General features: G+C 39.5%; 1 protein-coding gene across 6 annotated transcripts in view; it reads right to left on the bottom strand.

The window, feature by feature from the left end:
* Positions 1-19,940: 19,940 nt before the first annotated feature.
* Positions 19,941-24,590, bottom strand: part of CDK1 (cyclin dependent kinase 1) — a 124,038-nt gene continuing 119,388 nt past the window's right edge. For all 6 annotated transcript variants that reach the window (XM_033942194.1, XM_033942196.1, XM_033942200.1 and 3 more), the window contains one exon: positions 19,941-20,334. In XM_033942194.1, coding sequence (XP_033798085.1) covers positions 20,221-20,334 — 114 coding nt within the window. In that variant the 3' untranslated portion in view covers positions 19,941-20,220. The remainder of the gene's footprint in view (positions 20,335-24,590) is intronic.

Genomic DNA, 24,590 nt, shown 5'->3' on the forward strand with positions numbered 1-24,590 from the left:
TTTGAAATGTGTATCCTGTCAGAGCTGGTGGTAAGCAATAGAAGACTAGCAAAAAGAGGTCTTAAAGCATTTAATAAATGTTCAGGCTAGCAGACCTCAGAAGTACCATACTGCATGTCTATGAAACTTAAAGATCATACAGATTCAATTGGCACTCATGGTCGTCATAGGCCTCTATAATACTTTTTTTCAGTTTATATATATATATATAAATATAGATATTTTAGATATCAAAATGTACTCATCTTTCATCTACGCAGGTGGGGGTAGGCACTCCGACATAGACTATGTTTCGCCCCAAATGGGCTGTATCAAGGAAAATCCCCCTGCAATAGTGAAATAGTATTATAATTTATCATCCTTAAACCAGTTCTAATCAATCTAGACAAATAAATAAAAAAAACTTTCAACAGTACCTTACATCCAACAGCTCATGCTTCCCGCAATAGATTTTTAATCCAGGAAACATGGCCGCAGCGTTCAAGGCTATAAATAGACACAGCATTTTTTTGAAAAATGGGATGACATCAGGCTTAACGTGAGACACACCCCCTACCTGATTGGCCAACCAAGAGCCCATTTAAATTAAAGTAGACCACTCGATTTCAGCATTCAAACCCAGTGGTGTAACAGTATTTAGCATATATATCCATTTTTGTTCTTTAAAATTTAGCTTTTCTTTAATATCTAATTTTAATCTTACCAGAAATCTAGCTCTCGCTCTTAGAGAGCTGCAGGATAATTCTGATATTGTTATTATGAGAGCAGATAAAGGGGGCGCTATTACTGTTCAAGATCGAGGAGCATATCAAGTGGAGGTTTGTCGACAGCTGTCGGACAATACAGCCTATTTGAAGCTGACTAAGTATCCGACTGAAGTCCTTAAATTGGAAATAGAAAAACTAATAGATGAAGGCACACAGAGGAAGTTTTTGACACAGAGGGAATCTGCGTTTCTTCTGGAGGCATGCCCGTCCACTCCAAAAATTTATATGTTGCCTAAAGTACATAAAAGGCTACAGGCCCCTCCGGGGCGACCCATTGTTTCCACCAGACGTTCGGTTCTTGAACCACTGTCTAAATTTGTTGACTATTTTTTAAAATCAGAAGTCCCGAAAATTCCATCTTACCTTAAAGATTCTGCTCATCTGTTACGTATGCTTGAAGAGAAGAAGGACATCGGTAACATCACTTTCTTTATGACTCTCGATATAACATCTTTATATACGCAAATACCTCAAGAGTCTGCTCTTGATGTGATTAAGGAGGTATTACTACAGAAAGATCTTGGCAGATTTAATAGTGAATGGCTTATAGAACTGGCCCGACTAGTTATAACTCAAAACTTTTTTTGGTATGATGGGGATTTTTATAAGCAAATTCAGGGGGTCGCAATGGGAGCTACATTAGCCCCATCGGTAGCGAGCCTATATGTCGCTCATTTTGAACAAAATCAAGTTTACCCGGCTTCTAATTTCCAGCATGTTATACTCTGGAAGAGATATCTGGATGACATTTTAATTTTCTGGGACGGATCTGAACCTGAACTGGAGAGCTTCTTAATTTGACTGAACTCTCTCAACCCCTGCCTGATTTTTACTATGACTCACCATACAGACTGTATTTCATTTCTTGACATTTTATTGATGAAAGATAAAAATCAACAGATTAGGATGACATTATACAGAAAAGAAGTAGATAGAAATCATTTCCTTCACTTTTCTAGCTTTCACCCTTTTTTTCTGAAATTTAATATCCCTGTGAGCCAATTTTTACGTATTAGGAAGCTTTGTTATTCTCAGGAAGAATTTGAAAAACAAGCTAGGATACTTAGTGATCGATTCTATGAGAGGGGATATTCTAAAAAATCCGTTCGTCGGGCGTACCTCCGGGTGAAGTATGCCCAATGATCCCTTCTTCTCAAAGAAAAGAATGAAGAAACACAAGATGATCATTTGATAGCGGTGCTTCCTTTTACACCTCTTAGCACCGCTTTTTTTGCTGTTATTAAAACACACTGGCAGATTCTTCAGTTGAGCTCTCAATTTCAGAACTATCCGATCACCTCCTATAAGAGAGGGAGGACAGTGGGGGAATTTCTATCTACTCATCGTTTTGAGATCAAAAAAAGAGACGATAGGACTGTATTTAATCATCAAGCTTGCACTCAATGCCAATGGTGCGAACGAACTATGCAAGGCCCCACGTGGTGTAATCCGTGGACCAATAAGATCTATCGAGCCCACTCGAACACGTCCTGTCAGAGCTCTTCAGTCATCTATATGATTCAGTGTCCTTACCAACTGCTCTATATAGGGCGGACGAGCAGAAAAATCAATGTTCGCCTAACTGAACATAAATCCAGAATTAATATGGGGAATTTAGAGGCTCCCCTTGTTCAACATTGGAGGGAGAAAAAGCATAAAATCATGGATCTGAAATGGCGGGTCATAGATCAGGTTATGGGTGGGTGGGAGGGTGGAGATATTAAAGAAAAGTTAAATTTTAAAGAACAAAAATGGATATATACGCTAAATACTGTTACATCACTGGGTTTGAATGCTGAAATCGAGTGGTCTACTTTAATTTAAATGGGCTCTTGGTTGGCCAATCAGGTAGGGGGGGGTGTCTCCCGTTAAGCCTGATGTCATCCTGTTTTTCAAAAAAAATGCTGTGGCTATTTATAGCCTTGAACGCCGTGGCCATGTTTCCTGGATTAAAAATCTATCGCAGGAAGCATGAGCCGTTGGATGTAAGGTACTGTTGAAAGTTTTTTTTTAATTTATTTGTCTAGATTGATTAGAACTGGTTTAAGGATGATAAATTATAATACTATTTCACTATTGCAGGGGGATTTTCCTTGATACAGCCCATTTGGGGCGAAACATAGTCTATGTCGGAGTGCCTACCCCCACCCGCGTAGATGAAAGATGAGTACATTTTGATATCTAAAATATCTATATTTATATATATATATATATAAACTGAAAAAAAGTATTATAGAGGCCTATGATGACCATGGGTGCAAATTGAATCTGTATGATCTTTAAGTTTCATAGACATGCAGTATGGTACTTCTGAGGTCTGCTAGCCTGAACATTTATTAAATGCTTTAAGACCTCTTTTTGCTAGTCTTCTATTGCTTTATACCCGAGGTCTGAAATACTCGAGCCTGATACAGCTGGTGGTAGACAGCAAGTGTGAACTAGGACCTAAAAGAGAGAGGGAAAGTTTTTAAAATTTATTTTGTATGTAACACATTTTGTATGTAACACATGGAGAGGTTGCATCCGTATACTTCTACTAAGACTAACCTCCTCCTTTGTTGGCCCGTAGTGTGGGTTTTGGCAGCGGAGGTGATTGATGCGACACTCATAGAAGTCCTGTGAGCGTCGGAGCAGTTGCCACCACTGCAAGCACTGGGGCCCACGCTGTGCATTTGTAAAGGAGGGGGTAAGTATCTTAATAAAAAATTTCAGCCCGCGACTTAGGCTGTATTTTAGATTTCAGCCCCTTATGTGATTTGAGTTTGACACCCCTGGTATAGGGGATAAAGGTGAAAATGAAATAAAGAGGAGAGAGTAAGCTAAGCAATGCCCTTCTTAGGAGATGGAGAGGAAATTATCCCTCTGCCACTAATCTGACCTCTCTAGCCCTTTGTTCCCCCTCCCAAATGAATTAGGCAATCCATGCTTATGCTGGGACTCCTAATATGGAACCTTATATCATGTAGCTATAGTTAGGGGTCCTTTTCCCTACCTGCATCAGATTGCATTTGCTCACATTAAATGTTATCTGCCATTTTGATACCCAGTCTCATAAGATTCTCTTGCAATTTTTCACAATCCTCTTGCGAGTTAACTTTGAATAACTTTATTCAATTTTGATCACCTCATTCATTAGTCATGTTTCTATTCATTTACAAATTTATTGAAAAGTAGTACACATCTCCCTTCGTATTTGCGGTTTTGATTATTTGCAGTTTTTAGCTTGCTGGCTCCTCCCCCCCAAATGACATCAGCTTGCATAGAGAAATCACCGATTCCAAGCGTATATAGATCAAAATTGCCGATTCCTGGCATTTTCCTCACCGTGTTTTGCCTCTCCTTCAGGAACAGGCCAGATCTCCTACTGTTATTCGCAGTTTCACCATATTCACGATGGTTTTTAATAGAAAACAGCGAATAACATATGAAAAAGTTATTCACAGTTTTTCTGTATTCACAGGTCTGTTAATCCCCTATCACAGCAAATATGGAGGGAGAAGTGTAGTCCCAGCACAGATCCCTGTGTTTGAAAGCTAGTGCTTGTGTGTGCTAACACATGAAGAAAAGAAGATTGAAGTGGATCCAGCTCTCTTATAGCTAAAATAGGGAAAATAAAGGAATAATCAGGATTTTAAACAGGGCCATGACATTTTTATTTATTTTATTATAGGAATCCAATACAGTATTTAGGCATCCAAAGATGGCAGACCAATAAGAAGCACACGCACTCAGGTAGTGAAGGATTTTTTCACTTGTATTTAGTGAGGTGTAGGAAGAAGGCACAGAGGAAGAAAAGAAGACAAAAGTACTGAAGAAGAAAAAAGATAAGACATCTAAAGAAAGAAGGAAACTTTAACCACCAGTGAAGGACACATACTTACCTAAAACTGGACATTTTGTTATTCTGACACCATAAAAAGAAGAAAAGGAAACACCTGCTTGGAAATAGATCTTTAATGAACAATTTCAAATTGATCTGAGGATTATTAATTTTGAAGAAAGCTGTTGGAGTTTTCCCAGAATCTTAAGGGTTTATAATTGAGGTTTACTGATTCTGTTTGAATTACATCACTAAGGGCCAGATTTACTAAACACACTGATTCAGTTAGGATTAGTTCTAGTGCTATCTTAAAATTATATTAGCTCTTTATAACTTACTGGAAATTTTAAACGGATTTTAATGTTTTTAAATATTTATTGGATAAGTGAAATAAATATACATATATATGCACTTTAAAAGGGAGTTATTTGTAGCATCTAATCTGATTTTCAAACCACATCTAGTCCTAGCCAGGTTCTCTTAAATAACTCTCTAAAGTGGCTAGTGTTATGTTTCTGGGCTTCCTCCTTCTCTGGGTGTGTTTGACTGTACCACTCGAATACCATAACTACATCATTGAAGAGCTGCAGCACTTGGGCCAGAAGGGGCAAGGCTACATTACTTTTAAAGAAGTACAGAATAACAGTTGTTACTTTTACATGTACTGAAGTAATTCACCAATTTTTACTACTTTTGCCTAGTTATATCTGATGTTTGCAGTTAAAGTAAAAGAAGCATGATGTAAAATTACAATTTCTCTGTAAACCAAACTGCATAATCACACAAACAATGGCTCATTTTATCTTAAAATTTTGCTGTTCAGTGAATATACAGGCAGTACTTAGTTTAAGAACATCCAACTTATGTCACACTTGAGGGATGGGTCAAGGAGAGAGAGAGAGAGAGAAAGAACATTCAGGAGGCAGAAAGTGTTGGACTCATGGAGAGAGGAAGAGATGTTGAATGTGGAGGGCAGAAAGGAGGGAAGGAGAAATGTTACACTCAGGGGAAGAGAGAGCGCAGAGTGAAAAGGAGAAACAGAGATGTTGGTTGGGGGAGGGAATGAGGTCCAGAGGAGAGGAAGCATGCAGAGAGAAAAATGTTGGGAGGGGGCCGGAAAGGAGATGTTGGACTGCAGGGGGACAGAAAGGAGAGAGGGAGAAATGTTACACTTGGGGAGGGGGGGAGAGAGATGTCAGATCCAGAGAAGGGTGATGGAAGGAGGGAGAGAAAGATGCCAGACTAGGGAAGAAGAGATGCTAGACTGTGGAGAGAGGAAATGCCAGATTGTGTGAAGGGGGAAAGGAAGGAGAGAGATATCAGGCCACTGGGGGAAGGAGGGAGGAAAGGAGTGATGTTGGACCACAGAAAGGGAGAGAGAGAGAGATAGATGCCAGACTGTGGGAGAGGAGATAGGAAAGGAAGGGAAGACATGGAAAAATAGAGAGAAAGCAGAAAAATGGAAAAAAGTTGAAGGTTATATGTTAATGCCAAAGATGGATGTAGGGCAGAAAGTAAAGAAGAGAAAAATAAGTAATGGATTAGAAGGCCCTGGAAACATAGTTAAGAACACAGACAGAAGGAAATGTAACTAGAGACTGGGAAAGGATGATTAGAAAAATAAAACCACCAGAAAAAAAAAAGTAGGGAAAACTATTTTTACTTTCAGTTTAGTGATCAAAGTGTGTCAGTTTTGAGAAGTTATATCTGCTGTCTATATCTTGCACTTTGTCTTTTTCAGTAGCAGTTACTGAAGTGACATGCATATTTTAAAATCATCTGCCTTGACCTTTTGGGGGGAAAAAACCCCAGAATATAAATGATAAATTTTTCTCTACATACAGTGTGCTTTGTGTAATTTAATTTTGTAGTTACCGTTATGTATTGTTAAGATTATTACATTACATTAGTGATTTTTATTCCGCCATTACCTTGCGGTTCAGGGCGGATTACAGAAGAGGATTTCAGGACATGTCCAGAGGTGTTACAGAGTAGAGTGGGTTGCTTCAGAGGACTGAAATGTTTCATATGGTGTTAGTCTTATATTGTGTGTATATGAAAAATGAATGGAAGAAATTGCATTACAATTAGTACTATTATTAGGGGGGGGGGGAAGGCTCTGGAGCAGAGCTTGGGCAGGTCTGGGGCAAAGCTTGGTCGGGGGTACACAATTGATATTTGTTACTTAGGGGATACTTGGCTTGAAGAAGTTGAGAAACACTGAATTAGACCACACTGCTTCTAAGAGGGGGTGCTGAAAAGTTCTCAGCTCAACCAAGAAGAGAATGATGTGGGTATGGTTCAATCAATGATCTGAAACAATGTCAAAACTGGAACTTAACGAAATAACACTTTTCAGCTACAGTGACAAAATAACACTCAGAATTTAGGAAGTTGTTTGATTGGGCTGAGAACTTTTCAGCACCCCCTTGTAATATAGATAATTACATTAGGGATTTCTATTCCGCCATAATGATGATGATATTCTTTGCTATATGTAAGTCAAGTAGTTCAGAGAAGCTCTTGATCAATATCTGCAGACCCAGTCAAAAGACATCAATAATACTGCCGCTTGGCCTGATTTGGAGGAACTCGTTACCTAGACTGAGCAATCCACTTTCTGCCACTTTAGCTGTGCTTGTATAATAATGACTCAAACATACTTGCACGCGTGACAGTCATTTTCAAAGTTTAGTTTTACTAAAAGCAAAGGGGATTGAATTGTAGAGCAATAAAATTGTTGGAATAAAACATTAACAAGAGTTGCATTCATTGTAGTTAAAATACTTTTACTTTTTATTCAGATATGAAAACAAACCCAGTCATACAATCACTGTAATGCAACCAGCATTTTATTTGTCCAGTCATCAACCTTCTTACATTCTGCATTCTTCCAAATGAAAACTATTCTGTCAAATTAAATGCTATACTGACATCGTGTGGCCAGAAGAAAGAGACACATCAGAATTGCATCATTTCTAAGCAAAAGTTTCAGCTTTTTAGTTTGTATTATCTATACATGTGCAAATAAAGGCCCACCTAAAAAGGGAAATTCAAATTTAGCTACGATTTATCTGCAAGGGAAGATTAATTTTTTATTACATCTACTGTTGTCACAACAGGCAAGTCTGTTAATGAATATTAACAGTTATTAACTTCCTTTAGGAAGAGATTCACCCAAGACAGTTTACAACTGATTTTGGTTTTTGAAAAAGGATTGACAATAATATAAACAATATGGGAGTATTTAATTGACTTCCTTATTAAATAAAATTTAAAAAAAACTGAAGACAAACTCGACGAAATACTAAATTCAATATGTTACAATAAAACAGTATCATTCCAAATAATGTTTAAATATTTAAAAGGTGTTCAGTGTTACATGCACTATTACCCTTGCTATCTCATAATCACTATCTCTATCAACTATTATTGCACTGTAATGTTAAATGTCAAAATGGAATTTTCATGATAGTATAATATCAAAAACACAATAGTTACCTTAGAAAATAAACTTCTCAGTCCATGGGGCAAAACTGAAAATCACCAGCCTTGAGTTATTAGTGGTCACAAAAATAGAAAATGTTCAAATCGCATTCACCCATTCCAAATGTAAAAAAAAAAAATGTATATCTCCTGTTCCCTTTCCTCAACACAATTGTAATTCACCATTGGCTTCTTCAAGAGGAAGATCAGTCAGGGGAAATCAGCTTTGTGCTATCACCAGTTGCAAATATATATCCAGAGTAAGAGATTGTTTTATAATAGAGCACCTAGGTTTGAAGGTGGATAAAGAACTGAATTTAGCCTATTTTATGAAGATACATAAAGAGTCATGGATTTGATATATTGCCTTTCTGTAGGTACAACCAAAGTTATACTTTCTCTGCCCCTATTGGGCTCACAATCTAAGTATTGTACCTGGGTCAATAGAGGGGCTTGGGTGACTTATCTAGAGTTACAAGGAGCTGCAGTGGGAATTGAACCCAGTTCCCTGGCTTCTCAGCTCACTGCACTAACCATTAGACTACTCTTGTGTCTTTCTAGAATATCCTGCCGATATTACACCTACTGTAGATTAAAGATGCATTCTTCTACATCTGGTCTGCTGTATGCCTATTTGGTAAGGTGTATGCATATGCCATGCCTCCATCCATATTCCACAAACTCTCCTCCCCTGTGCCCTCCTACTCTAGGCACATGACTGACTTGACCGACTGACCTGATTTTACTGCCTGACCTGAATAACTTCAGACTTGACTGACCAACAGACTGATGGACCTGACTTGACCAACTGACCTGATTTTACTGACTAACTGACACGACTTATCTAACTTGATTGACTGATCAACCAACTGATGTGACTGGCTTAATTGATTTGACTTTAATGACTTCCCCTGACTGATCAACTAACTTGAAAGACTGACCCAATGACTTGACTGACAATGACTAAGTAACCTACCCTCAGTGACTGAGCTGTCTTAACTGATCTGACAGATTAGCTGAATGACTGACTGATTTGACTAACTTGACTGACTAATCTAACTGGCTGACCCACTGACCTTTAGTTGACTGAATAACCTGACCTGACCCACTAACCTGATTTGAGTGAATGACCTGACCGATCTGACCCTGATTTGACTGACCCAGCTAACTTACCAACTTACTAGCCTGACTGACTGATCTTAAGAAGATAGTGGATGCTGCGGATGGGCAGACTGAATGGGCCATTTGGCCTTTATTTGCCATCATGTTTCTAAGATCTGACTGACCTGGGTGGCTACTAGACTGACTGACCAACTGATATCTGATGTGGCAATCACATTACTGGCAGTCCAGTAGCAGTGGTTGCTAACCTGTAAAAAAAATAAAAATAATATTTTCCTCTATGGTATAATTTAGCAACAAGTGCCCCAATTTAGTACACAGGGGTTAATTGCTAAACAGCTCATTTCCCACTTGCATAATGATTTGCATATTTTAATATATGATCATGGTAACATTTGCCTTAGCCATGACAACATTATAACTTTTTTTTTAGACCTAATAATAATTGTGCATAAGGTCTTTTGTTTACATGCTAAAACCTGTCAGTACTGCTTATTGTATCAGTTCCGAAGTATTCAAACTCTTAAAAAGTTAATGGGTGAACCTATGAATGCCAGGAAAAAATTTTAAAGGGAGCCTACCAGTTCGATCAAATTCAAAGATTATGCAAAAACAATAGAAAATATGCCCAAAGTAATGCACAAGCAGCACACCTGACAGTATTTCAGCATATTTCACTTATCAGTCATTTTGAGCCTGGATTCTGATATAGCTGAAATGCCGCCAGCTAATTTGATGGATTCAGGTTTATGCAAAAGGTAATAGATTTCACAGACTGCAATGCCTGTATCACTTAGCACAACACTTTGATCATATCAAACAGATTACAAGCAAGGTGAAACATACCTAACAGTTGAATTTAACAGATGAGGCTGTGAACATTTTACTGAATGCCATTCACATTAATACCAGCATGAATGAAGAAAATGTATACATCTTGGCTGCACAATAAAACCACCATGCACTGCAAGCTTCAGAACAGCATCTGTTGCTTTTCTTTGGATGTATTATTATATTACACTGCTGGATCTGATATTTCTGGTCATGTTTATGAAGGTCTAATGCCTCTCGCGACAGAACCTCTCCCCCCACTGGTACTATTGTGTAAAGTATTGTCCTTGTCTGTTCCATGTTTGCTTACCAAAAACTATATGTAGTCCCCCTTTTTTTTTTTTTTTTATTGTACATCACCTAGAAGTTTTGATAAGTGATTAATCAAATTTTTAATAAACTTGAAACTTCCCTAGGCAATATTACCTTCAACAATGAGTGTACTCTCATACACAGACAACATTCCCCTTCTTATCCCAATCAAATGTAACTCATGAACCAAACTGAATATTGACAAAAGTTCCAAAATACTTGGAGTCATATTGGACTCTACCCTTTCCTATGAACCTCCCCCCAAAAAAACAAACCCTTCTATAGCATGAGACAACGTAGACTGACCAGACCTTTCTTCCATTATCATCACTTTGCAATATTGGCACACATGCTAGTACTTTCTCAATTGGACTACTGCAACTCCCTTTATGCAGGTATAAATACCACCCTCATCTGAAAACTACAACTAATTCAAACACAACAATATGACCAATCTTCAGAGTGAAAAAATTTGCTTGAATGCCGATTTTCAGCCAAGATGCATTGGGAGGGGGAAGCCCCGTCTTTTGCAACATGCAGCCCTATAGGCAGGAGGGACTGGGCTTCCCTCCTGCCATTTTCTCATCCGAAGGTACAAGGGGGTGGGCAGAGATGTCAGAGGAGGGGAAAGATTCAGGGATGTCAGGAGAAGGGGTGTAGGGCTCTGTGGCTCAACTGATCCTGGCAGAGAGAATCCCCATCATCTGAGCCACCAGAAATCTCTGAAACCAGCTCAGCTGATGGGGAGTCCTCTACCAAAATCAGCTGATGGGAAGCCTACAGATTTGGGGGTGGTTTTTTTTTTTTTGCTCTTTGGGTGGTGGGAGGGGTGTCATGCCTTAAATCCTCTAGTGGTCTTGTCAATTTTGGCACCTTTTTGGAACTTAGACGCAACTCAAACAAGTGGGTTGAAGCCCACCTGATTCCCGCTCATAGCACACCTCCCAACACACCCCTTTGATCTCTGGATGCAGAGCAGCTTAGAAATGCTGCTACACGTCCATTATTGGCACTTGGACAGCCCTGCTATTAGTTTGTCCAAGTGCCAACTTAGACTGTTTTTTGGACATTAAGTTTTGATTATGAGCCCCATATTGTATTTATAACCATGGAATCAAATACCAATGAGCACTATTTACTACATATAAAGCTTTTTAAAAAATATAACCCCTAACTGAACTATAATTAGACTATGTGAGCTATATCTTAAATCATTTTGAGGATGCTTTTTCTAGAGTTTTCTGGTGAGAAAATCTTTTTGGTAAAGGACATGGCACAATTTGGATTAGTGAGCTCTAGAATTGGCCAATGTATGTTTCCTGGAGGGATCCCATAAGCTAAAACAGAGACCACATGGCACAAACAACACATACTCCTGGTGGAATTCTGCAAGTGCAGAAATCCTCAACTCCTCAGTTTAGTTTAGGGTATCGTCTGAGGAACTGCATTTGTGGCAACATTTTTAGGATATAGAATTTTAAGAAATAGATTTTAGCTTATTTATAATTTTAATAGAATTGTGATTATTTAATTTTATTGTTTGTAATTGTCAAATAATTTTTATTGAGCTCAGCATATGAAAGATACAGAAATTACAATCTGATACAGACAAGCTCAAGTTTCAGGAAAATGGATCCTGAAAAAAGAAAAAAGAATCCTGAACTAACCCAACCCCCTCACCAGTCCCGCTTCCAGCTAGAAACTACTTTTTCTATGGAAACAGGGGTTAAATCTGGGCGCTCCATTTACTATTAATAATATACATCTAAACTTAGTATCATCATTGAAGATACTTGGGATTATTATTGATGACAAACTATCGTATCACGATCACATTAGTAACGTCGTCAAATGCTGTTTTTACCGCTTACATTTGATTGTTTCTATGTCCAAGTTTCTGGAACCTAAATCATTAAATTCACTTGTCATTGCTAAGCTCGATTACTGCAATTCATTATTATTAAATATCACTCAAAAGGAAAAGAAACGTTTACAAATAATTCAAAATACCGCTGTTAAAATCATCCACAACGAAAAAAAATTTGATCACGTAACTCCCTTTTTGATTGATTTGCATTGGTTCCCCGTTAATCACCGTATCTATATATATATATATATAAAATCGGAGGTATGTATGTGTGTATGTATGTATGTATGTGTGTGTGTATGTGCCGCGATCACGCGTGGGCGGAGCTACAAACATAATATCAGATTTCACCCATTCATGTCAATGGAAAAAATGTAAAAAGCTGCCATTCTCACTGTAATTCAAAAACGGCTTGACCGATTTGAACGAAACTTTGTATGCAGATCCCTCACTACCTGGGGTGATATGTTCTGGGGGTCTCGCGGCCCACCTGCATATGTGGGCGGAGCTACAAACAGAAAATCAGATTTCACCCATTCATGTCAATGGAAATAATGTAAAAAGCTGCCATTCTCACTGTAATTCAAAAACGGCTTGACCGATTTGAACGAAACTTTGTATGCAGATTACATTACATTACATTACATTAGGGATTTCTATTCCGCCATTACCTTGCGGTTCAAGGCGGATTACAAAAGGTTAATTAAAAAAGTAGAGTTACAATGATTAGCTAGAGAGGTAAGTTGTAGATCTTATAAACATTTAACGTGTTGTTGTGGGTGAGGTGGTTTGTAAAAGAATTAATAGGTGGTCACAGTGGAGGTTCTTTTGTTATTATTAGTGCGGTAATGGGTAGATCTAATGTCAGTTTTAGAGTTACTAGGAGGTCGTGATGTTATTGCTGCTTCAGGAATTTCTTGAAAAGTATGGTTTTTATTTCTTTTCTGAACGTCCTATAGTCTGGGGTGGTCATCAGAAGGTTGGAGATCTGGTTGTCCAGTCTTGCGGCTCGAGTGGCTAGGAGGCCGTCGTGTAGTTTTGTTCTTTTGACTTCCTTGATTGGGGGGGGGTATGAATGGGGAGTGCGTTTTTCTGTGTCTGGTAGTGGGTGCTTGGATGAGGCGATTGTTCAAGTATGATGGGCTGTCTCCGTGTAGGGTTTTAAATAATATGCAGTAGAATTTGAATTGGATTCTTTCTTGGATTGGAAGCCAATGTGAGTTGATGAAGGCTTCAGTGATGTGATCATGTTTTCTCAATGAATAGATGAGTCTCAAAGCTGTATTTTGGATTGTTTGGAGTTGTCTAATCGTTGTTGCAGGGCAAGGAAGGAAGAGGATGTTGCAGTAGTCCAATATACCTAGTATTAGGGATTGCACTATAAGTTGGAATTGTGTTCTTTCAAAGAATTTTCGGACTTGTCTCAGATTTCTCATGATTGCGAATGATTTCTGAATTGTTTTATTTATTTGCGGTTGCATAGTGCCGCGTCTGTCTATGGTCATGCCAAGAAGTTTTATGGTGGTTTGGATGGGGTATTTGATTGCGTTTATATCTAGGTTGATTGTGGTTTGGACCTTGTCATTTTCGAGAAGGATGAATTTGGTTTTGTCTTGGTTGAGTTTAAGTTTGTGGTTTTTCATCCAGGTTGTGACTGTTTCAAGTACCTGGGCTGATATGTTCTGGGGGTCTCGCGGCCCACCTGCACATGTGGGCGGAGCTACAAACATAAAATCAGATTTCACCCATTCATGTCAATAGAAAAACTGTAAAAAGCTGCCATTCTCACAGTAATTCAAAAATGGCTTGACCGATTTGACCGAAACTTGGTATGCTGATCCCTCACTACCTGGGGTGATATGTTCTGGGGGTCTCGCGGCCCACCTGCACACATGGGCGGAGCTACAAACATAAAATCAGATTTCACCCATTCATGTCAATGGAAAAAATGTAAAAAGCTGCCATTCTCATAGTAATTCAAAAACGGCTTGACCGATTTTAATGAAACTTGGTATGCAGATCCCTCACTACCTGGGCTGATATGTTCTGGGGGTCTCTCGGCCCACAACTCTATGTTGCTTGCTCAAGGGTGGGTTCACCCAACAATTTATATGTTCTTGCTCCTGGAGGTGAAACTAAAAATGTTGTTTATAATCACGTTTTGCGTTAGTTGTATTGTATTCATTTTGTCAAATATTTCACATTATAATTTGAATATTGTACTTTTTATTAAGCTGTAAAAAAATAATTTCATTTACCACTATAAAGTATCTTTATTTGAATCCATTTACAGTGTTATTGCTATAATTAAATACCCGTGCAACGCCGGGGCATCAGCTAGTAACCTATAAAATCCTGCTTCTAGTATTTAAAACACTGTCCACTAACGAACCTCAATTTATAAACTGGATGCTCATTCCATATAATACGTCACGCTCTCTCCATTGCACAGCTCAAAGGCTGTTGGCGGTCCCTTCTTTAAAAGTTATTGGTACTAGACGCCATGACATATATTCAGTGATGGCCCCTCAGACCTGGAATACCCTCCCACAACATATAAGAGAAGAAAAGGATCTTAATAGATTTAAAAACAACCTGAAAACTTTTCTTTTGAGACGCTTTTAATCTTTAAATGACATATTCCCAGCGCACCAAACACCATTTATGTAAAAATAATAATAATAATAATAATTTACCTTTCCCCATGTTCCTTCCATTCATGGCTTCTTCTTTTCTTTTTTTAAAATGAAAAACATTAACTTTGTAACTTTCTCCCTTTTTCCCTTATGTATTCAAGTTTGTCTATATGTTTGTCCGCTAACCCATTTTAAGCAGTACGTTGAATTGTATGTTTATTTTATATTTTATTGTAACTCGCTTAGTAAATTATATATAAGCGATTTATCAAATTTCAATAAAACTTGAAACTTGAAACCAAAGAAGATATACATCATGGTACATACAGAAACTCAAAAACAAATAAACGATAGGTCAACAATTCAAGAGTCGACTCTGAGCCAGGGGAGTCATGGTATTCCAAAAGGGCTCCCATATGCGCTGAAAGGATCGTCCAGGAAATGAAGAAAAGTCCACAATGTCTCTCCTTTCCCACATCAAAAGTGTGATCGGGCAACACCTCTAAAGGGAGAAATCAGGAGCATTCACCTCCAGCCACTTAAGCAGAATTCATTTCAGGGCAACCAGCACTGTCCACCTTAGGAAGTTATTCGCTCCCCTTTGACAAGGATGATAATGTGGGGGAACTCCAAACAGAAACATAGAGGAACGTCGAATAGTAATGTTGCAAATACACTCCTCAAAATTAAAGATATGATCCCAAAAAGCCCGGATAAGGGGACATGTCCAAACCATATGGCCCAAACCTGCTTCAGGGGCCCTACATCGAAGACACTCAGCAGAGGGTCAAAACCGAGAGAGATAAGTTCTCTTAGGAGAAATATAAAGACTCAAAGCCAATTTGTAATGCTGTTCCCAAAAACAGATGTACTTGCGAAATATGGGTAGTTTCTTAATAGCTTGCAATACCATATCCTCTGGTAAATCCATCTGAAGATCACGAGACCAAGCGTCCCACAATCTAGAGTGGTCCAGCAGGGGGGACTTATCCTTCAAATATCTATAGTGAAATTTAAATGGAATGGGGAGTCAATCGTATACGTGATAGACAAAAACTTTTGATGAGAAGCAGTTAGAATGAGAGGCTGCAAAGTAAGGTAATGATGAATCTGCATACATGCAAACTCATCAGTAGAAGGTCATATTCCTGTTGCAATGGAAGGAAAAGCTTAATTCTCCCATCCTCATCAACCAAATGAAACAAATATTGAATCCCCTGTGCTTCCCATCTAACAAACACAGCACTAAACCACACTAGGAGTAAAGTGACTATTGAAACATAAAGGCAAGAAAGGAGATGTAGCAGTACCAACAAAATGAAACTTACAGACCCACTGCTAAACCCGTCTCAGAGGACAATGGAGTATCTTATTTTGAAGAAGTCTAGGCAGAGGAGAGTCAGAATGAAAATAAGCACTGAAGTGAGCAGTATGAAAACAAGAAAGTTCCAGTAGAGTATTAGTAAAAGTAGAAGTTCCCCGAAAGAAATCATTAATGTGGTGCATGCCACCACCAATTGTCAAAAAGCAAAGATTTAGTAACCACAAGCCTCCCTTGTACCACGGGGTAGCTGCAATGTGATAGGGAAGTCTGGCTCTCTTACCCGTCCAAAGAAAGCACTGAATTAGGCGGACAAGCTTATTTTCATCCAGATACGTCAGGTAAAGAGGGAGGACTTAGAAGATATATAACCAGTATGGCACAATCGTTTGTAATTATTTGTTCAATTTCTTTATTAAAATTTTTAATACAGGCAGTCCCAGAGTTACAGACACCCGACTTAAGTACGGCTCGTACTTAAAAAGGGGGTCGCAGCTTCATGATTTCCCTCTACGGGGAAGCAAAGAGGAGATATTTGAAGTACGGTTTACATTGGATAAGCATTGAGAAGAATTGAGTGTGTTAGAGATAAAGATGAAATAAGTGTGGTTAATAGCAACCATTGGGATTGTTTATATTTCCATGAATGGTATTCATCAATAAATTTTGAGAAGGGTTTCATATGATCATTGTAAGAAAGCTGATTTATGGTCCATGTTATGTTTCATTTTATTTTGCAAGCTGCTGTGACTAGACATTCAGCAGGTTATCAAATATATAACAAATAAACATTAAATTTTATATAATATGTGAGGTATTTTTATGACCAAAGATTGTGAATATAGCCCAGCTGGCCATTAAACTAGCAGGGCTTAAAAAGTCTGAGGTCTTTTTCATTACATGGTGTGCTGGCTTGCACATCCTCCTTCCTATTGATATAAAACTACCTGCTAACATTTAAGCCTGCACTTGAGCAGGCATAAGGTCTGCTCCTTCAATCTAATCCAATTGATATTCAGTCAGTGGCAGTGTTTGTTTGTTTGTTTTTTTAATTCTGACCATCATCATCTAACCCTGGATCTTCAGTGGCAGGCAATAGCCAGGCATCAGCACTGAATAGTGGAGGCTAAATTTGCTGGGGGGCATGAATTTGAAATGCCAGAGGTGTTCATTTCATGAAATACTGTCAATTTGCTGTTACTTTTTGAAACACCCTCATAGATAGAGCCCTGTCATATCCAGAGAGGTCAAACACTTCCCCAGAGTTGCTATGAGCAATTATACTGTCTCCAAGCGACTTAGGATCCAGTGGGGATTCCACATGTCTGATCCCTGAAGGTACAATGAAGTATATAGAGAATGTACCTGAACCGCATCTTTGGGCGGAATCAAATCTAAGACAGACATTCTAAGTTTCTGAGCTGTAGCCACAACTTTGCTTCTCTGAACACCCCACTGGGGAGTCCACCAATCAGTCATTCAAAAGCTGGGAGAATTTGAGCTTGTAACTGCTCCAAATTCTTAATAAATATCTGTGCCCAGGCTTCCCCCTAGTCCTAGAGCTGACCCCTTAACTTCAGGGGTATTGCTCCAGACCAGTTGTTAATGTGTTTTTGTGAAGGCTGAAGAGGGACAAAACTAGAGGTCTGGTTCTGCCCGGGACCTGAGCATCTCCCTCTGGGTCTCGGGCTCCAAAAGGCGGCTCCTGCTGAGGATTATCAAAATCACCTGGAGTCACTGGAAGTTCACACAGTCTACTGCCAGGGAGAGAGGTTGGTAGACAATCTGCCAAGCTGGTCATGCGATCATCCAGTTCCATTGGGAACAAATGTTGACTCTAGCAGGGAAGTCTGCTGAGGGTAGCCTTGAAGAAAATACCTCAAGGCTCTTACCCAGCATTCAGCAGGGTGAGATTGAAGCCAAAACTTGGCTCATGACTAATGATATCCTAGAACAGTGTTCTTCAACCACCGGTCCATGGACCAGTGCCGGTCCACAGAAATTTCCTGTCGGTTCACAGGGCCAGCACGTGCATCAGGCCTAAAACAGTGTTCTTCAACCGCCGGTCCACAGTGCAATCGATGCGGCGTTATCTTCAAGCCAGCTCCCTCTTCCTAACTGATTCAGTGCACTAAGCCACGGGGACTGGCTCCTATGGGCATCCTGCGCCTGAACCGGAAGCCTTCTCTCTTACGTTGCAACATCTCACAGGGAGGGGCCTAAGGCCCTGATTAGCCAATCAGTGACTTCCTTAGGCTCCTCCCTAAGGAAGTCACTGGCTCAGACGCCTGAGGCATCTGAGACAATCAGGGCCTTAGGCCCCTCCCCATGCATCACATAATGCACTGGGGAGGTGCCTAGGACCCACATTGCGCAGAGCAGCCGGCGGAGCAGGAGGGACTGAGCATCCCTCCTGTTCCCGACTTAAGGGGGTGGGGTTGTTGGCAGAGATCTTTAATTTAAGTGTGGCCAAGATTATTGTCCTTCCAAAGTCGGGACGAGATCTGGCTTTGCTGGAATCCTATAGACCCATATCCCTGCTGAATTTTGAGATGAAACTGATGGCTAAGGTCCTAGCTAATCATTTGGCCCGGGTGTTGCCCTCTTTAGTGCCATTTAAAAAAACCCCGGCTGAAGCCCTGACAGGAGGCTGCTTCTCCTGTCACTACTGTCAGGGCTCTGCACTGACTCAATCGCTCAGTGAGCAATTGAGTCAGTGAGTTTGCATGCAAATGATTTGCACCTCCATGCAAATCATTTACATGCAAACTTGATAGTGAATCAATCGCTGTTTGAAAATCAGCCAACAGTGATCGAGTCGCTATCTTTAGTGAATCTGGGCCTTAGTGTCTTTCAGATAACAGAAGTGGGCTGTTATCCAACAGAGGAATAAACAGGCTGGTTTTTTTTTTTTTTTTTGAGGACTGCCTAACAAACATCTCACATGCTCCAAAGGATTTGTGACTTAACTGTGTTTCAAAGCTTCCTGCTTCCAAGACTCCAATTCATGATATTGCAGTCCAGTTTATACCTATTTTATATTTACAGAGAAAAAAAACAAACACCCCAACTTTTGTTTTAAATAAACTAATCTAATCTTCCATTTGCGAGTTGCACATACCTACGTAGGCTCAAAGCGACAGATCAAAGAGAAGGGAAAGTAGAGGGGAAGGGGGTATGGAGAAGCTAGAGGAGTGAACATAGAAGTAGGAGGAGCTATACAGAAACTAAGACAGTTAATTGTCAAAGAGGTGAGTGTTCAGGTTTTTTCTGAATATGGTGTAGTTTGTCTCTTTCTGATAGCTTCAGGTAGGTCATTCCAGGTTTTAACACCCAGATAAGTTAACATAGAGTGGAAAATTCGCTTGTAGTGAAGATATTTTGTGGCTGGCAGGTTCAGTTGGATTCTGTTAAAGATTCTTTTTGATGTCGACCAAACAGTAGAGAATAATTAGATGAGAGGGGCTGCTGAGTTTCTGTATAGAATCTGGTGTAGGATACATGACAATTTGAAAATTATTCGGGGATGATATTGGGATCCAATGTAGTTGCCTGATGAAGGTTATGATTGAATCAAATTTCTTTCATTTGTAGATTAGTCTAATGGCTGTGTTCTGGATTAGTTGCAGTTTGTGGATTAGAGTAGTGTTGATGCCAAGGTAGGTGGATTTGCAATAGTCTAGTCGAGGCAGGACCATCATCTGGACGATCAGAGCAAAGTGGTGTGGGTGGAAATACAAACTGCCAGATCAAGAAAATGAAAAATGAGTACTACCCATTAGTGTGCTCAGTATGCTTAAGATTTATTCATAGAAACTGAACTGCACTTGTAGAGAAGATTGCATATAACTTCATTACATTTATATTCAGCACTAATATTAGGTTAATATTTACAATGTTTAAAGAAATACATTTAAACTGAAGTGTCCTGAAATACCTACTGCATTTCTACAGTAGGCAAACATACGTACAGAAGACACACACAAAAAGTAAAACGAAAAAGGTGATTCAAAGGTTGTCTCTCTCTTCCTGAAATCACTCAGGAATTCTTCATTTATTTAGCTTTTAATCTGATGAGCTGGGAGGCTTGACTTGTCCAAACCATCAAACACTTGATGGTTTAAAGCTTGTTTGGCAGAGATTCTCTTCACAGGATCATAGGTTAACATTTTCTGTCAAAGAGAATATCAAGAGGCTCATATTAAAAAGACAGTTTTCCTATTCAAAGATGTTATAGAAATCAGATTTCCTGCATTATAAATCTTTAAAATACTCCTGGCTATATTCATAAAAGTAAATATTAAGAACTTTAATTCATGACCTATCAGGTCAAATAAGAAAATGCTGATATAAAAAAGTGCTGCAGTCATGAGAGGTGATTTTTTTTTCCCTTCAGACCATTAGTAGTATGGTTTACAACCATCAAAAATCTGATCATCTCTTCTGAAATTGACTTTGTATCCACCAATAGCTCTTCAGTTCTTCAGAAAACAAAAAAACTTTTTTGTAGAACTAATCACTAAAACTGCCATGAACCAGTTAAGGATTATTTTAATTCAATTTTAAAAAATGGTTCAAACAAACCCACACTTGTGTACAATATAGAAATATTAAAAGGGTACAAACGGAAATAAAGTTAGCCTCACAAAACTTTATAAAATCAGAAGGGGCATTTTAAAGTCACTACTTATAGACTGAACCATTTCCTGTGTGATTAATTATCTCCTTGCAATAACCCAGCACACAAAGTCTTCCCTGGATCTCTGATTCTTAACTCACACAGCTATTCTCCTGGCTCCACCCACCTGCTTGAAGGCTTGTCTGGCTCTCACTGATGTTCTCCTGGTAACAATGCAGCCCACCTGGTACATGTGGTTAACTTGATCTCTTATATAGTATAAATAATGACATAATTGATTGTATTGCTTTCTGTGTGCTGTGATCTCCAAGCTTTGCTCTAATACAACTTTTCTTCTCCGATTACCCAGTTGTCCAAATATGGATGCACAAACACCCCCATCTTAATGCCACTACCATCACCAGTATTACCTTCACATCAATCCTCAGAGCCATGATCAAACAGAACAGGAACATGCAAAATTAGATTTGATGCTCCATGAAAATGGAAATATGCGCATATGCTTCCATCGAGTCCAGCAATATAAGCATTCCATTTTACCAGACTATTATAAAACTGTTATTAACACCCTGTTCACTCGAGATCTAATATGGACCAGGAAGTCCCTCCTTTTTTGGGCCCTATGAAACAGATGAATACAGACTCATTCCCTATTCTTTCTACAAAACCAGGACTGCAGTCTGCACTCACACCAAACTTTTAAAAGTTGACTTCACCATCACCACCACCTTTACTGGAGACTACAAGACTCCAAGAAACTGTTGGAAAGTGGGTAAGCATACTCAAGAACATATCCACCTCATACAATTTTGAGGACCCACTGATAGATCAGAACATGGGCCCTGAAAACCTCGTGTGAACTTAAACATCTCTAGTGGACTTCCTTTTGCTGTGAAGCAATCGCAATCACAGCCGAAGAATAGCCCCCGACTAGTTAAGGTTGCCCGCTCATGAGCCATACCATAAGACCAAAGCAGTCCAGATCCTGCATTGAAATTGAACCCTGTGTGAGAGGCGAGAATGACAAGGTAGCAGGAGGCCTCCATTTTGCAGGAGACGAAACAAGTTGGCATACCACAGCCACCTCAGCCAGTCGTGTGTAACTAGTATCACCAGACCTCTGTGGGCCGCTATCCGCCTCAACAGATGCCCTATCATGGGCCACGGAGGAAAGAGGAGACCTTCTTGTGGCCAGGGCTAAACCAGTGTCCAGGCCTTTGCTGCTGGCCTCACAACGGCGACTGAAAAACCTAACTGCTTTCTTGTTGGCCGCAATTGCCATCAGATTGAACATGGGACACCCCCACTGATCTACTATGCAACTGAATGCTCTGAAACAGAGACCACTCTCCGGGGGTCCAGTGTCTGACGACAACGAAAATCTGCTTGAACATCCAAGTTTATGAAAATTTTGATAGAATGCTAATCATAAATAAAAAAAGGGGGGGGGGAACATTTAACATATTAAATATATACTGGATGAACAGGACAGACGAAGAAACAAAAGGAGAGTAGGGAGAATTACAATTTGAAATAAAGGAGGACATGAAAGGTAAATAACAGAAGGGAGGTAAAGGAGATCAGACTTGGATCAAGGCATCAGCAGAACTGTATCAGCATTCATATGTGTATGCGTCTTTAAAAAGGAAGGATTTAAGATTTCCTTGAATTTGTCTAAGTTTTGTTAGGCCCTAATAAAGAGTGGTAAAGAGTTCCAGACAGTGGGTGCTGTAGTAGCGAATGAAGAGGCCCGCTGCGAACTGATGATTTTTAAGGATGGTATGTGAAGGAGATGCTGAAAGGAGGATCTTAGGGCTCTAGGGGGAACATGTGGGATTAGGAGCTTATGAATGAAAGCAAGTTCTTTGGTATTTTGTGTTTTGAATGAAAGAATAGCTATTTTATACAGAATTCGATGTGGTATTGGCAGCCAATGTGCACTTTTTAATAAGGGGGTGACATGATCAAATTTCTTCATGTTTGTAATGATTTTGATAGCAGTATTTTGTATCAATTGGAGGCGTCGAATGTCTTTTTGGCAGATTCCTTTATATAATGAATTGCAGTAGTCGAGTTTGGATTTGATAAGGGAGTGGATTAGTATGTTGAGAGACTGAGGGTCCAGAATGTTTGCTAAAGATCTTATCATTCTAAGCTTGAAAAACAAGTCTTTACTACTGCGCTGATCTGTGGACAGTAGGACAATTTACTATCTATTATTACTCCAAGTATTTTGCTTGTACTAACGGAATTGATTGATGCATTGTTAATGGTGATGGGAGATGTAAGCTGTATATTTTCTTTCCAAGGAAACAGAAAACAGTTGGTTTTGGAAATGTTGAGAGAAAGCATATTTTCACATAGCCATTGGCTAATCTTGTCTAATTTTGAATTAATGAGATTAATGTCCGTGGGGCAAGAAGCATAGATAGAGTGGATAATCTGTATATCATCCGCATAGGTGAAAGTGGTAAGGCCTATAGACCGACAGTGTCAGTAAAAGGGACAGATAAATATTAAAGAGTAGGGGAGACAGTAATGATCCTTGAGGGATGCCAAAGTTATTTTGGATGACTGATGATATGGAGTTATTAAAGGAGACAATGGAAGTGCGGTTTAAGAAGTAAACCATTCGAGGACTTATTCGGAGATCCTTACCATAGCCAATCTTTGAAGTAGAAGTTGGTGGTCTATTGTATTGAACGCCGCTGAAAGATCTAAAGAAACAAGAATAACTGATTTGTGCTGATCCAGAAAGTATTGTTTAGATGTGGTTAAGCCTACTAGTGCATGTTCCCTAGAATGGTTTTTGCGGAAGCCAGTTTGATTAGGGTGAAGAGCTTGAGTTTTGTTTAAAAAAAAATAAAAATCTGAGATTTGGTTATATACAATTTTTCCCGTTAATTTTGCAAGGAATAGAAGGTTAGAGATTGGCCTATAATTGGAGCAGTCTTGAAGACTTTCTTTGTTCTCCACTCCTGCCACGTGTTCCGCTGACAGCACCACAAGGTGTCTCTCCACCCACCACGCTCAGGGAGGAATTCCGTGTGCTGTGGCAGTGTTCGAGAAAACATGGACAGCTCAAAGACGGTGGTGACCCTCAAAGTGGAGAAGAGCCAGCTGAATCGCCCAAAGCTCAAGGTGATTGATCAACCACTTGCACTCTGAGGGCACCCACTGGCCCTGAACAGGGATGGTCACACACATCGCTCCCCAGCCTTTTGAGACTCAAGTTCATAGACAGAATCACCCAGTCCAAAATCCAGCAGGGAAAGCCCCTGGAAAGCGAGAGGGGTCGCAACCATCATACAATACTGTTCCGTGCCATATTCGTCCAGGGCAGGGGTGCATGTAACGTGTCCTGCTGGGAATGTGGAGATACACCTCTGTCAGATCCAGGGAGGCTAGAAACTCCCCCGGCGCCACTGATGCTATCACTGAGTGCAACGTCTTCATGTGGAAGTGAGGCACTTTCAGCACCGCATTTTCTGCCTTGAGGTCCAGAATCGGTCTCACCTATTGCACTGGAAATGCTGTTTCTTTATTGCCTGCGTAGCTTAACTTAACCCATCCACTACTTATTATCAGAGTTATAGCTATCTAAACACTAGACTAGATACATCAGATTGTATGAATAAAAAAATTCAAATTCTTAACATAAGTACGGTCAGGTCAGCCCATTTTATCTCCAAACGGTATTAGTTTACTCAGTTGAACTGGATAATTGTCCTGGTCCTTAAAGCGAACAGTACCAAAGTACCAAACCAATTGTAGCAAACTCCAGAGCAG

This window comes from Geotrypetes seraphini, chromosome 4 (genome assembly GCF_902459505.1).
Source record: "Geotrypetes seraphini chromosome 4, aGeoSer1.1, whole genome shotgun sequence".
Classification (NCBI taxonomy): domain Eukaryota; kingdom Metazoa; phylum Chordata; class Amphibia; order Gymnophiona; family Dermophiidae; genus Geotrypetes; species Geotrypetes seraphini.